Source organism: Sinocyclocheilus grahami, unplaced genomic scaffold, assembly GCF_001515645.1.
Source record: "Sinocyclocheilus grahami isolate Dianchi unplaced genomic scaffold, SAMN03320097.WGS_v1.1 scaffold139.1, whole genome shotgun sequence".
In the NCBI taxonomy this organism is placed as follows: Eukaryota; Metazoa; Chordata; class Actinopteri; order Cypriniformes; family Cyprinidae; genus Sinocyclocheilus; species Sinocyclocheilus grahami.
The window spans coordinates 702,722-715,600 of NW_015505318.1; the positions used below are offsets into that span (position 1 = coordinate 702,722).

The window sequence follows — 12,879 nt, forward strand, 5'->3', positions numbered from 1 at the left end:
GAGTTTATCAGATGCTGATTATTTAAGTTCTCATCTCATCCATCATTGTATGTCTTTGGTTCCAGGAATACTTAACAGACCTTTTTTTCATCTTTACCTCACAGATCTTTTGGCTCTGTTGTACATAACTTTGAGACGTATCAGACGCCAAGGAATATAACTAAACTCTGGAGAACAATGAAATGATTTGATTTGTGAGAGGAGTAATGAACAGTTGGGGAGATATTTAAGTTCGGGGTTTTTTCAGGACAGCACTGTGCAATTTTCCCCGTTTGCCTTTGGAAAATATTCCCTTCACAGAATGACACACAGACTCACTTAGAAAGAGTTATTCCATTTTATTGCAATCCAAACTGCTTTTCCTCCTTTGAAACTCAAGAGATGGCTGACCTTTAGCCTTTGACCTCATTTTAGCCTGGGCTGACTTGAGCTTAAAGAAGCTAGACTTTCTGTCTCTGTTTTTCAGAGCTATTGGGTGTCTGCCCATTTGATATCCCAGTAAAAGTCCTAAGCATATGCACTCTAATGCTTCTCAGTTTCCTGAATGGAATACAAAGAGGCTTTCAACTTCGAAATGCTCAAAACCGACACTTGGACGTTTGAGATTTCTTTTGCTTTTCTTGGTTTAGTGTATATGCTATATGGTTGAAAAACTAATCATTCTTTTGCATTTGTGTGCAGAACTGCGTGATTTTGAGCCAGATGACCAGCAGGAGATTGAGGTGGATGAAGGGAACACAGCAGTGATTGAATGCCATCTGCCTGAGAGTCAACCCAAAGCTCAGGTCCGCTACAGTGTCAAACAGGAGTGGCTGGAGACTTCTAAAGGTACATTTTAAAATTTTTCTGGCTTAACATAATTATTCGCCATTTTGCTCAACATACACCAGTTGTTCTTAATCAAGGGGCCTGAGACCTACTAGGGAGCCTCAGCACACTTTCACTTGATTTTCACAAGATGTAAAATGTAAATTAATTGATCATAAAAAGTTTAAACCATTTGGAACATTGTTTTTGAGATTATGGAATTTAATTGTTTTTATTATTTATAATTTAATTATTTTGGTAACACATCAGTATAGGGACCAGTTCTCACTATTCCGTCTTTCGGATGAGACGTTAAACCGAGGTCCTGACTCTCTATGGTCATTAAAAATCCCATGGCACTTCTCGTAAAGAGTAGGGGTGTAACCCCGGTGTCCTGGCCAAAACTGTCAATCATGGCCTAATAATCCCCATCCACTTGATTGGCTCTATGACTCTCTCCCCTCTCCACCTGTAGCTGGTGTGTGGTGAGCGCTAGGGATGTAACGATTACAGGTTTCACGATAAATCACGATAAAATGCACTTATGGTTAGTATTACTGTTTAAAATTTAATTATCATCAAAACCGTGTTTGATTATCGCGCTTTTGAAAACTCGCGGTAAATCCTGTCCAGCTAGCATCAGTCTGACGCAGAAGCAGCATGCAGTGTTGTTGTTTTTTTTGAACAAGACGAAATGGCAGAAGGCAGTGACAGTGCTCGGGATATTTTTCAGCCATCTAAGAGGACCAAATCGGTGGTCTGGTCGTATTTTGGCTTTTACAAGAGTCCTGAAGGCAATTTAATCGAGGACGGTCACCCTGAATGTTGAATTGAGATATGTTTTGAAATCTTACCTGTTTAAAAATAAGTGAAAAAATAAAATAAAATAAGTGACAAAAAATAAAATAAAATAAGTGACAAAAAATAAAATAAAATAAGTGACGTGACATGTGGCCGAGTATGGGTCTCTGCATTTAGTGCTCTGCATTTACCCATCCAAAGTGCACACACACAGTAGTGAGACGCAAGCTGCATTTGAATGAAACGAGAGAGCGCGTCTGCGCCTCTGCAGTGATACAAGAGACATGCGGCGAATTCCAACCAGAAGTGAGCATCCCTATGCCCTACGAAGGGCAGAGCCCTTGAAGTGTGTTCTTTGAAGGGTGCAGGGCATTACTGTCTCGTATAAGCGTTTGAAACTCCCTCGGCGAAAGAAATGACTGACCAAATGTTACCTTGACAGCATTCAGTACTCTATCAGTTGTTGCAAATAAATATTTATTATTATTATTATTTTATTCAAATGCTGTCTAATTGTGTCTTATTTACTATTAAACATTTTCAAACTAAACTTGCTTACACTACCGTCTTAAATCATATTTCTATCACTGACGAAAAATATGTTGTCTTACATTAAAATAGACTAATTCTAATTCTAGACTAGTTCTATTTGTTTGTATGTGAACTCGAAATCAACCCTATAAAACTTATTGAAATATTTTCAGTGTGTGTATCAGTTCTTTTTGAACGTTTTCATCTAATTTGAACAAAACCGTGATAATATTGATAATCGGGATAACTTTGGTCACTATAATCGTGATATGAAATTTTCATACCGTTACATCCCTAGTGAGCGCACTGGCGCCCGTTGTCCTGTGGCTGCCGTCGCATCATCCAAGTGGATGCTGCACACTGGTGATGGTTGAGGAGAGACCCCCTCATGTGATTGTAAAGGGCTTTTGGTATACAAAAATACACAATAAAGCACTATATAAATGCATCGTTCGTTTGTTTGTTCATTCATTCACTATTAACTAGTTGCTATTAGCATGCCTATTATTAACTTATATGTTTCTTGCTTAGTTATAACACATCCAGTTTAATGGCATAGATCAAGGGTGTCAAACTCAGTTCCTGGAGGGCCAAAGGCCTGCACAGTTTAGATATAACCCTAATTAAACAAGTCTGATCCAGCTAATCTAATCATTTAGGCTTATTTGAAAACTACATGTGTGTTGGAGTAGGGTTGGAACTAAACTCTGCAGGGCTGCAACCCTCCAGGAACTGAGTTTGACACCCCTGGCATAGATGGTTACACTTTATTTTAAGACGTCCTTGTTACAGTGTAATTATACATTTAAGTACGGAGTAATATTAACTACATATACTTACTATATGGTTAGCATTAGGGTTTGGCTTAGGGTTACTTGTGTGTAATTATACATTATTTATGGTTATTATAATAGTAAGAACATGTAACGTGTAAGAAGGACACCTTAAAATGTTTTTTTTGACTGTAACTCTGTAGCATACTCTGTATTAACTATATTACGCACGTCACATTTATGGCTAAAATTGAAGCTCTGTTTTACCTGAGCCATCAGTAGGTCTGTTACAATTTAATTTAAATACGATTTACTTCAGTTATTTCTGCCATTTTTTAAATGAACACTAGTTGATTCTGGTATTTGTGTGTTTGACAGCTCTTGTCTTGTTGAGTCATTAAGTCTTTGTGTGTTGTCTAGTCTTGTCCACTCAACAAAGCGCTGACTGTTAGCATGATTGTCTTTGTTGCAGTTTCTCTTGCTGTTCATATATTTATTTAAGTCATAGTGAAGATCACAGCTTAGATTTAAGGAATGTTGCCGATTCTTAAACTAGATTCTGTTGACGAATCGGTTTATACAAGCCAGATCTGTCCTTAAGATGCCAATCATTGGTTCTCTGATTGTGCCCTAGGGAATTACTTGATCATGCCATCAGGAAACCTTCAGATAGCCAATGCTACACGGGATGATGAGGGTCCCTACAAATGTGCTGCTTACAACCCTGTCACCCAGGAAGTAAAAACTTCCACCTCTACCGATCGTCTTAGAATACGACGTAAGTGGATACCAGAAAACACACGCGCACACACACAAAAACACATTTTTGTTGATATAAAATTGAGTAAAATGTATCATCCCATCTAGGTTCGACATCTGAGGCCGCACGTATCATCTATCCACCTGCGTCTCGGTCCATTATGGTGAATAAAGGCCAGCGGCTTGTGCTTGAGTGTGTGGCCAGCGGCATTCCCACTCCACATGTCACATGGGCCAAGGATGGTCTGGACTTGCGAAATCATAACAACACCCGCTTCTTGCTTAGCAACTTGTTGATTGATGCTGTAAGCGAGAGCGACTCGGGCACTTACATGTGTCACGCTGATAACGGCATGGGCTCTGCGAGTTCTGCCAGGGTGCTGTACGACGTGCAGGTGTTTGGTGAGTATGATTGCTAGAGAGGAAGAGTCGCACACTATGGGGCTGCAGGAGTCATATGTTAATGCCCATCAAATGTTAACACTTTACAATACACTATTAATTAATGCATTAGGCTAGCATGATGATACAATACTTTTACAGCATTTCTTAATTTAAATTAATGTTAATTTATCCATGCATTAATTTTTTTTAACATCAAGCTGTATATATTAACATTAACTAATGTATTATGAACAAACATTAATTAACAATTGACAATTTATTTATATATACACACTGCCATTCAATAGATTGGAGTCGAGAAATAATTCGAAAGTAGCAAATATTTGATCAGAAATTCAGTAAAAACAGTAGTATTGTGAAATATTATTGCAATTTAAACTAACTTTTTTTGTTAATAGAAAAATTCATATTAATAAAATATTTTAAAATGTCATTTATTATTGGGATGACAAAGCTGCACTTCCAGCACCCATTACGCCATTCTTCAGTGTCACATGATCCTTCAGAAATGATTCTAATATGCAGATTTAATGTTCAATAAACATGATACAAGATTCTTTGATGAATGGCATTTATTGGAAATATAAATCTGTTGTATTATATGTCTTTACTGTCAATTTTGATAAATGTAATGCATCCTTGCTGAATACAAGTATTAATTTCTTACTAGAAAAAAAATCTTACTGACCTCAAGCTTTTGAATGGTAGTGTATTATATATATATATATATATGCTTCATATTTATACATTAAACTAGATGAATAAAAAAATAAATAAAATTCAAACCGATACCCAATACATTAACTGACATGAAGTGGGGTATAAAAAGCAGGAGCCAGGGCAGTGGTGGAACATTTTATGTGTGTGATGGCAAAATTTCAATTTCCAGTAATTTAATGCTGATTTAAGGTAATAAGCATCTATCAGAACCAGAGAGAAAATAGTTGATAATAAGCATTCAAATGAACCCACAGTACTGAACAGAAAGAGCGTGTTTGTGAGTGTGTAGGATTGAGTTTCTGAGACATTGATGAGGTTGTTTTTGTGGGCTCGTCTCACGGCAGCTGTGATTAATTAAGCCGCTCTTGCTGCTGCTCTAATGAGCTCGAGCTGATTCACTAGCAGCCAACCATCAAGTTTTGGAAAAGGGTGAGAGAACCCAGTCTATCCCAGACTCCTCTGCGGCAGCATGCCATCACAAACAGCACTCATGCTTTGTGCTGTTAAACCATCAACATGCTTGTTGGTTTATGCCATTCAGCATTTGTTCTGATGTTTTGACATACACCTGTCTGAAACTCCCTTCTTTTGTCTTTCAGAGCCTCCCCAGGTGCGTGTGGAGCTGCAGCAGCAAGACGTTGCATGGGGCGACACGGTGCGTTTCAGCTGTCAGGTGAGGGGCAAGCCTGTGCCCACTGTGGTGTGGCTCCACAACGCTCAGCCCCTGAGCCCGTCACCACGGCATCGGATGTCCTCACAGGTGCTGCGTGTGCTCAACGTTGGGCCGCAGGACGATGGCATGTACCAGTGCATGGCGGAAAACGGTGTGGGCAGCTCACAGGCAGCCACAAGACTCCTTACTGTCCCGACAGGTATAATACTTCATTAAAAATAATAATGAGGTTGACATTATTAGATTATTTTACTGTCCATTTATTTATACTACTACTACATATAAAAATAATGATTGTTAGTTATTAAATAATAAAAAAGGTATTAATAAAACTTAATAGTATAATAACAATTATCGCTTTATTAATTTTATCATCATTATTTTTACTGCTCTTAGTAGTTGTAGTAGTAGTATTTTTTTTATTGTTTTTATTTTATAATTAAAAGTTTATAAAATAGTTAAAATGTATAAAATAATAAAACTTAATATTATTATTACATATTACATTTCATATTATATATATTTTATTATTTATTACATTGATTATTTTTTAATTTTTAATATTAGACCAGGCAAGTTTATTTATATAGCACATTTCTTAAACTATGGTAATTCAAAGTGCTTTACATAAAAGGAACTAAAACAGTTAAGAATACATAAAATTAGCAGTTTTATTCAATTTTATTTTTAATTAAAAGAGAATAAAAATTGTTTACAATTTATAAAATAAATAAAATGTGTAATTAAATTTGTATTAGTATAATAATAATTATTAGTAGTAGTATTTTTATTAGTAGTATTATCATTAGTTTTATAATTTTTTACTTTGTAATTAAGTGAATAAATCATAGTTCACAATTCGCAAAATAATAAAAAGCAATATTAATACAATTAAAATTAAATTGCATTAAATTAATTGTATTAAAATTAATATATTTTTATATTTTATAATTTATAAATGTATTTACTTGAAACATTTATAGCCCATTATATAATACATATACTTGTAGTGTATTTACTGATTTATAATAGTGTTTTCCACATTAAAAAATTTTTTTTTTGCTTTGCCGTCTCTGTTTTCAGTGCCCTCACGGTCAGGTAAGCTGCCCCTGATTCGACCGCTGAGCCCAGATAAGGTGTTGCGGGAACAGTCACCCTTGAAGCCTGTGGCCACCAGTGCTGTGCTGCCTTTTGACTGCTCTGAGATCAGAGTCTCCCTCGCTGAAGCGCCAGTCATCCTGAGTCAGCCACGCACGGGAAAGGCCGACTACTACGAACTTACCTGGAAACCCCGTCATGATGGAGGAGCCCCTGTGCTGGAGTATGTCGTCAAGTACAGAAAGGTACAACACCGCTCAGTTCATTCTTACAGTGTGATCTGCTTCGTTTCACTCGACGCTATGTTGTTCATGTGATTCATTGTGTGTACTTTTCTCTCTCACAGGCTGGAGAATCTCCCGGAGAGTGGACCACTAACACCATTTCGGGCTCCCAGCAGAAGCTTACACTGACCAAACTGCAGCCCACCAGTCTCTATGAAGTGGAGATGGCCGCTAAGAACTGCGCTGGAATTGGGCAGCCTGCGATGATGACTTTCAGAACAGGCAAATGTATGCAGCCATATCGCTATTTCAAGATTACCCCTCTGCATTAACATTTGAAAACGATTTTCTATTTTTTTTTTAAATCGCTAAATAAACTTGCATCTCCTTTAAGGGGTTAATTTTTTTTATAATTACCGATATTTCCTGCATATTGCTTGACTACTTTACAAATAACTAAATAAATTAGCAACTAATATTGGTTTGAAATTTTAAGTCATTTATGCCCGAGACAACTTTTTGGAACAGCAGTCAATTATACACTTTAGTGGTATAAAAAAGTATTTCACTGCAGAATTTGCAGAATTTGCTTTTCAGAATCAAGTAAGAGACAATGGCATTTTTTTTCTTTCTTTCTTTCTTTCTTTCTTTCTTTCTTTATTTAAATATCTGTTAAAAAGGAATTAAGTAGTGAAATAAAATGTCTCTTTAATGTTGGTCTGCAGGGCGAAGAGGAGGACCCATAGGCCCCCAAAAAACACCAGTGGTGCCACCTCGTCTCTCGCGTGAGTATACTTTTGCCTGTGATATAACTAACAGCTGCAGTAAAGTACTGAGAAACTGTAATATTAAATACAGCAAAATTTATGTATATGTATATATATATATATATATATATATATATATACATTTATCAGTCCCTAAGAGTTCTGATTAATACTATTCTTATTATTAATTATGCTAACATGACTGTTCTCTTGATTTTTTTCAATCATAAATGAAGGATGAGATTACAGTAAGTGTGTTATTTGTTAGTGTTTGTGTTTGTGTATGTACAGTGTGCATGCATACACACTCTCACTGCAAGTATCTGTTGTTTTATTGACAATCTTTTTTGTCTTTCCAGCTCCAGAAGCTCCAGACAGACCCACTGTCTCCATGGCCACAGAGACCTCAGCCTATGTGACGTGGATCCCTCGTGGGAACCGCGGATTCCCCATCCAGTCGTTCCGTGTGGAGTACAAGAAATTGAGGAAAGGCAGTGGAGAGTGGGAGGTGGCTGTGAACAACATCCCTCCCTCTCGCCTCTCAGTCGAGATAACAGGCCTGGAGAAAGGTGAGATTTACGTCAGTGAATAAGAGGATCAGTTGATATGTTTTCAGTGGCTGATGCAGATAGCGATAACTATGATTATCACTTATGAAGCAATTTTTAGTTTATTAATTCAAAAAAATTAAAATGTAAATACATCAGTCAAGTTAAAAAATATTTAAAATAAAATAAAAGAATAAAATATAAAAGTGTGTATATATAAAAATACAAATACAAAAAAATATATTTAATGCTTAATGTTGTTAAATAAATAATAAATTGAGTTAAAGAAATGCAATTGGACAAATGAGAAGTTGACTTTGTATGTTTTTCTTTCCATTGCATTTGCAGGAACATCATACAAGTTCAGAGTTTTGGCCGTTAATGTGTTGGGAGCGAGTCCACCAAGCGCTCCCTCTAAAGCCTACACAGTGGTGGGCAGTGGTCCACCAAACCGACGTCCCATTGATGGACCCTACATCACCTATAATGAAGCCATCAATGAGACCACAATCATCCTGAAGTGGACGGTAAGCAGTTTCTTTACTAAACACTTTTCCATGGTCAAATTCAAGAAATGTGAGTTTGTCACAATGGCATTGTGAGACCTTGAACTAAATATTTCTGTTCTTTCTACAGTACACACCGGTCAATAACACTCCCATTTATGGCTTCTACATCTTCTACCGACCCACCGATAGCGACAATGACAGCGACTACAAAAAAGACGTAGTGGAAGGTAAATGTACTTCCTTTATTCTTTAATTTTCAACTATATATTAAAGAAGTATAAAATGTAATTGTGTGATGCTCTTTTAGGTGACCGATATTGGCATTCCATCACTGACCTACAGCCTGAGACGGCTTATGACATTAAAATGCAGTGTTTCAACGAAGGAGGCGAGAGTGAGTTCGGAAATGTCGTCATCATGGAAACTAAAGGTTTGTCCTTTTCCTCTTAATCACATTGTGAACTGCACCTCAGCCAATTTCTAGAACAAAGATCTCTTCTGACAACACAGATCTTAAGTGTGAACATCTGTGTGTACTTACAGCTCGCCTTCACCAGAGGACCACACCTCCAGAGACAGCGTCGTCCAGGCCCGACCATCCAGGAAACCCTGTTCCCCGGCCTGGTGATCTGCCTTACCTCATTGTGGGCGTTGTTCTCGGAGCGTTTGTTTTCATCATTGTGGCCTTCATCCCAATCTGTCTGTGGAGGGTTTGGGCCAAACAAAGTAAGTGCCCTTTTAGAAACATGAAAACTTGATTAAGAATCCAAAGATAAGATAAGATAGAAGGACGCTCATGAACCATGAATTTTGTATTTATTTTATTTCAGAACAAACTTTAGACATGCGCTTTCCAACATTGGCAGCTACAGTTTCTCCATGCCAGTACACCATGGTACCTCTGCAAGGATTGGCTCTTGGTCGACCCTGTCCTGTAGACCCCCACCTGACCCCTGCCCACACCGTCTACGCTCCAAAAGGAGAATACATTCCCAATGGGAAACACACTAAACGGTGCCTTCCTGGACTCCAGGTAATTTTGGCACTTTGAATGGTGCTTAATAGGGGTTGGCGATATGACCAAAATCTTTATATCAGTATGTATCATGATATAGTTATTTTGCTTTAAATAAAGTCTTTATGATATCAAAATATTTGATACCATAAAAATAAGATAATCAAATGTTTAAAACTGCATATTCTTCACTGTGTAAATTAAATTTATATGTCTTATTAAAGTTACAAAAGTGATTGTCAAAAGCAGTGAGAGATTATCTCTTTTGTTGTTTGATTAACATGAATGACAGATAGCAGGAATATTAGACTGCTGTCACTTTAAGAGCTGCCCAGATCCATCATACTGTTACATGTGTTTTCTTTCTCAGCTGTTTGCTTTCACTTAATACTCCTGCGCTCTATGAGCACCGTCTTCATGTGTGATTGCTCAGAAACCGTCTCCCAGACAGAGCACACATATAGCGAGTTCTTTTTCACTGCTGATTGTATTTCAATGGCATAAAATTACTTGTTTTTAAACCACAATGCTTAAAAACGCGAGTGAACTATACGTTTTTGTGACCACGCAGCACAGCAACGTCACGCGAGCATTTAAATGCGATAGAGACGATAGTCCAAAATCTCTACCATTTGACAAATTTCTACTACTTAATCGTGTCTGTCGGTATATCGCCCACCCCTAGAGCTTAATGTTTTGTGATGTCCAGCACAGTAGTTGTAAGAGTAATAAACATCTTCAATTGCTGTTTAAGGCCAGTGAATAAAGATAATGCATTGTGTTGATGTTCAAACTATTGTCTCTCTTGTAGGAGGATGCTGGCTATGAGCTGGAGTGTGATGCGTTGTTGCCTCAGAAACTTCCCAATCCACAACCACATATCCACAATTACTGTAATGGGTAAGAATTCTAATACTGATTAATTTTATTATAAAACACCCACTTTTAAAATGCCCCGTATATTGTGTGTTATTATATATTCATCATTGACTATTGTTTGTGTCATATTATGGAAGTAAAATGGGTTGCAAATGGTGACTGTTATAATGAGACATTTAAGTTTGTTAGGGAAACAACTATAATTTGAACTTTTTTCTTGTTCTTAGGGTGCCTGGCTGTCCTGAAGAGGGATGCTGTGTGCCTGATGATTCCCCCTTGCAGGTCCTTAGTTTATCGGATCCTACGCAGCCATCTCAGAGTCCTGACTCCATGCAGGTCGATCACTCCCTCACTGAAGCAGATCACATGGAAGGGGAGCTCACTGCCGGTGCGTTCAGTTACTTCATGTTTTACAATAAAGGTCAAAAGTACCTGCAAGAAACTGTCAAGCTAAATCAAATTTAGCTTTTGAAAAGAAACCAAATATTGTATTATTTCGTAAATTATTAAATATTAAATTTTTTTGTAAAAGTTGTCTCAATGCAATTTTTGGCACAATTTTCCCCCCCAGACTTGTCCCTGTTAACAACAGTTGATGCGGGCATAAACCGGTTGCTCCAAGATGCTGAGCAACAGGAAGTGGAAGCAACTCGAAACATGAAACAGCTTGAGGAACAAGGGACACACAAACCAAAAGATGGATGAAACTGTAGAAAATAAGCAAGAAAAAATAGAAAATATTTATTTTTGTATAACAGATGCTATATTTATATATTTATGTATTTGTACATAATACAGTTTTTTTAGAATGTGTGTATATATAGGTTGTTTATATCAGATGTAATACATATTTTGTTATGTTTGTCTGTTTCCACCAGGAATTTTTATAAGCATGCTGTATAAATGATCCTCATGTGAGATACGAACAACCTGACACCTCAACACCATACATACAGTATCAGTAATAAGCTCCAGATTTTCCACTGGCAAGCATCTGTTGATGTTTGAAGTACAGCTAGTGGGAAAGATAATGCTTTTAGGGCATTATGATTATGATCCATTCATTATGAATGTTGTATCGTGCAGTGCTTGGGGACGATTGACTGTTTAAAAACACTTTGCATCAAAAATATTTGTAGGAAATGTACGCCTTATATGCATACATATTTTATGCACAGTATGTTGTATCCACATACATTTAGTGGCTTTTTGGCATGTAGACTTTACTGTGAGGTTTAAATACAACAAATAAACAGTTTAAGAACCTTTCGATTGTAACTTGTTCCAGGTGCGTCCTCAGTTTTAAATACGGTATTTTGAGTGGTGTGCATCTTGTCGGTACAGTGTTTTACAGCTTTGTACATATGTTACTAAGATTTATCTATTTTCATCATTAACAAAACTGTTAACAAATATATGCAAAGTATAGGCATTCTGTGTGTAGTAATATTGACTATGAAAAAGAGACCATATATTTATTTTGTTTCAGTAACCTGGATGCGAGACATTCTTAAAATGAACACGCCTACCTGCAATATGCTGATTTTTATATTTTAAACTGGTTTGATGTAGGCTGCTTGTATAGTTGTACTTTTACTTCTGGAGACCTGCAGTTCTCCTGCATCAGTATTAGCTTCTTCCCACTGTTATAAACATGAAGGAAATTATCAATCTCCAACATATTCTAGAAGTGTAGCTGCATGGTTACATGGATTGAGCACTACTGCCTGTAAATAAAGCAAAATAAATCGTATTTTCTGTTGTCATTTTCATCTTTTATGTTTGTATTTCCAGTAACTTACATTTGATGGCATACTGTTTGATCATGATCGGTTTCAATGCATATTTTTCCATTATTTTTAAGTCATACTTGGAAAAGTGCTAGTTTGATTTCCAATAAACTTACCTGAGCCACTTTTAACCAGCTGGTCTCATGGTCATGATCCTGATTAAATGGCTCAAGTGTCCAGGACCCTACAGTAAGTAGGAATTGACCATTTTTATTGTTTGTAAAAAGAGCTTCCCTGAGTAAGTAATAAAGTTGAACAAAATCTTTGAAAGGTACTGACATCTGGTGGATTTAGCATGCTAAAACAAGCAATCTGGGAGAAAAAAGTACTTAATGCCCTCCGAATCAACAGGTCACAAAATTCAGTCAGAAATAAACATTTCAATTTAGATTAGATAGAAACTTTAATAACTTTAAAAAAATTTTTTTACAAATATCTACAGACCACAAATCCATTTTCATAAATAAGTGAAAGTTCTTCTGGAATATTCTTCAGGAGAAATATTTTACAGATGGAAAAATATTTTAAAACCTTTGAAAACCAACTGATACATTACAAAACAGCTCAGATATATCTACTG

At 36.7% G+C, this 12,879-nt stretch overlaps 1 protein-coding gene across 2 annotated transcripts in view; it reads left to right on the forward strand.

The window, feature by feature from the left end:
- The window catches only part of LOC107591232 (brother of CDO-like), a 28,628-nt gene extending 17,367 nt beyond the window's left edge, over nt 1-11,261 (forward strand). For both annotated transcript variants that reach the window (XM_016280330.1, XM_016280331.1), the window contains exons 4-19: nt 682-828; nt 3,547-3,690; nt 3,780-4,073; nt 5,396-5,668; nt 6,553-6,812; nt 6,914-7,079; nt 7,517-7,576; nt 7,918-8,127; nt 8,455-8,633; nt 8,743-8,842; nt 8,923-9,045; nt 9,159-9,341; nt 9,446-9,648; nt 10,442-10,530; nt 10,737-10,897; nt 11,081-11,261. In XM_016280330.1, coding sequence (XP_016135816.1) covers nt 682-828; nt 3,547-3,690; nt 3,780-4,073; nt 5,396-5,668; nt 6,553-6,812; nt 6,914-7,079; nt 7,517-7,576; nt 7,918-8,127; nt 8,455-8,633; nt 8,743-8,842; nt 8,923-9,045; nt 9,159-9,341; nt 9,446-9,648; nt 10,442-10,530; nt 10,737-10,897; nt 11,081-11,214 — 2,726 coding nt within the window. In that variant the 3' untranslated portion in view covers nt 11,215-11,261. The remainder of the gene's footprint in view (nt 1-681; nt 829-3,546; nt 3,691-3,779; nt 4,074-5,395; nt 5,669-6,552; nt 6,813-6,913; nt 7,080-7,516; nt 7,577-7,917; nt 8,128-8,454; nt 8,634-8,742; nt 8,843-8,922; nt 9,046-9,158; nt 9,342-9,445; nt 9,649-10,441; nt 10,531-10,736; nt 10,898-11,080) is intronic.
- The last annotated feature ends 1,618 nt before the right edge of the window (nt 11,262-12,879 follow it).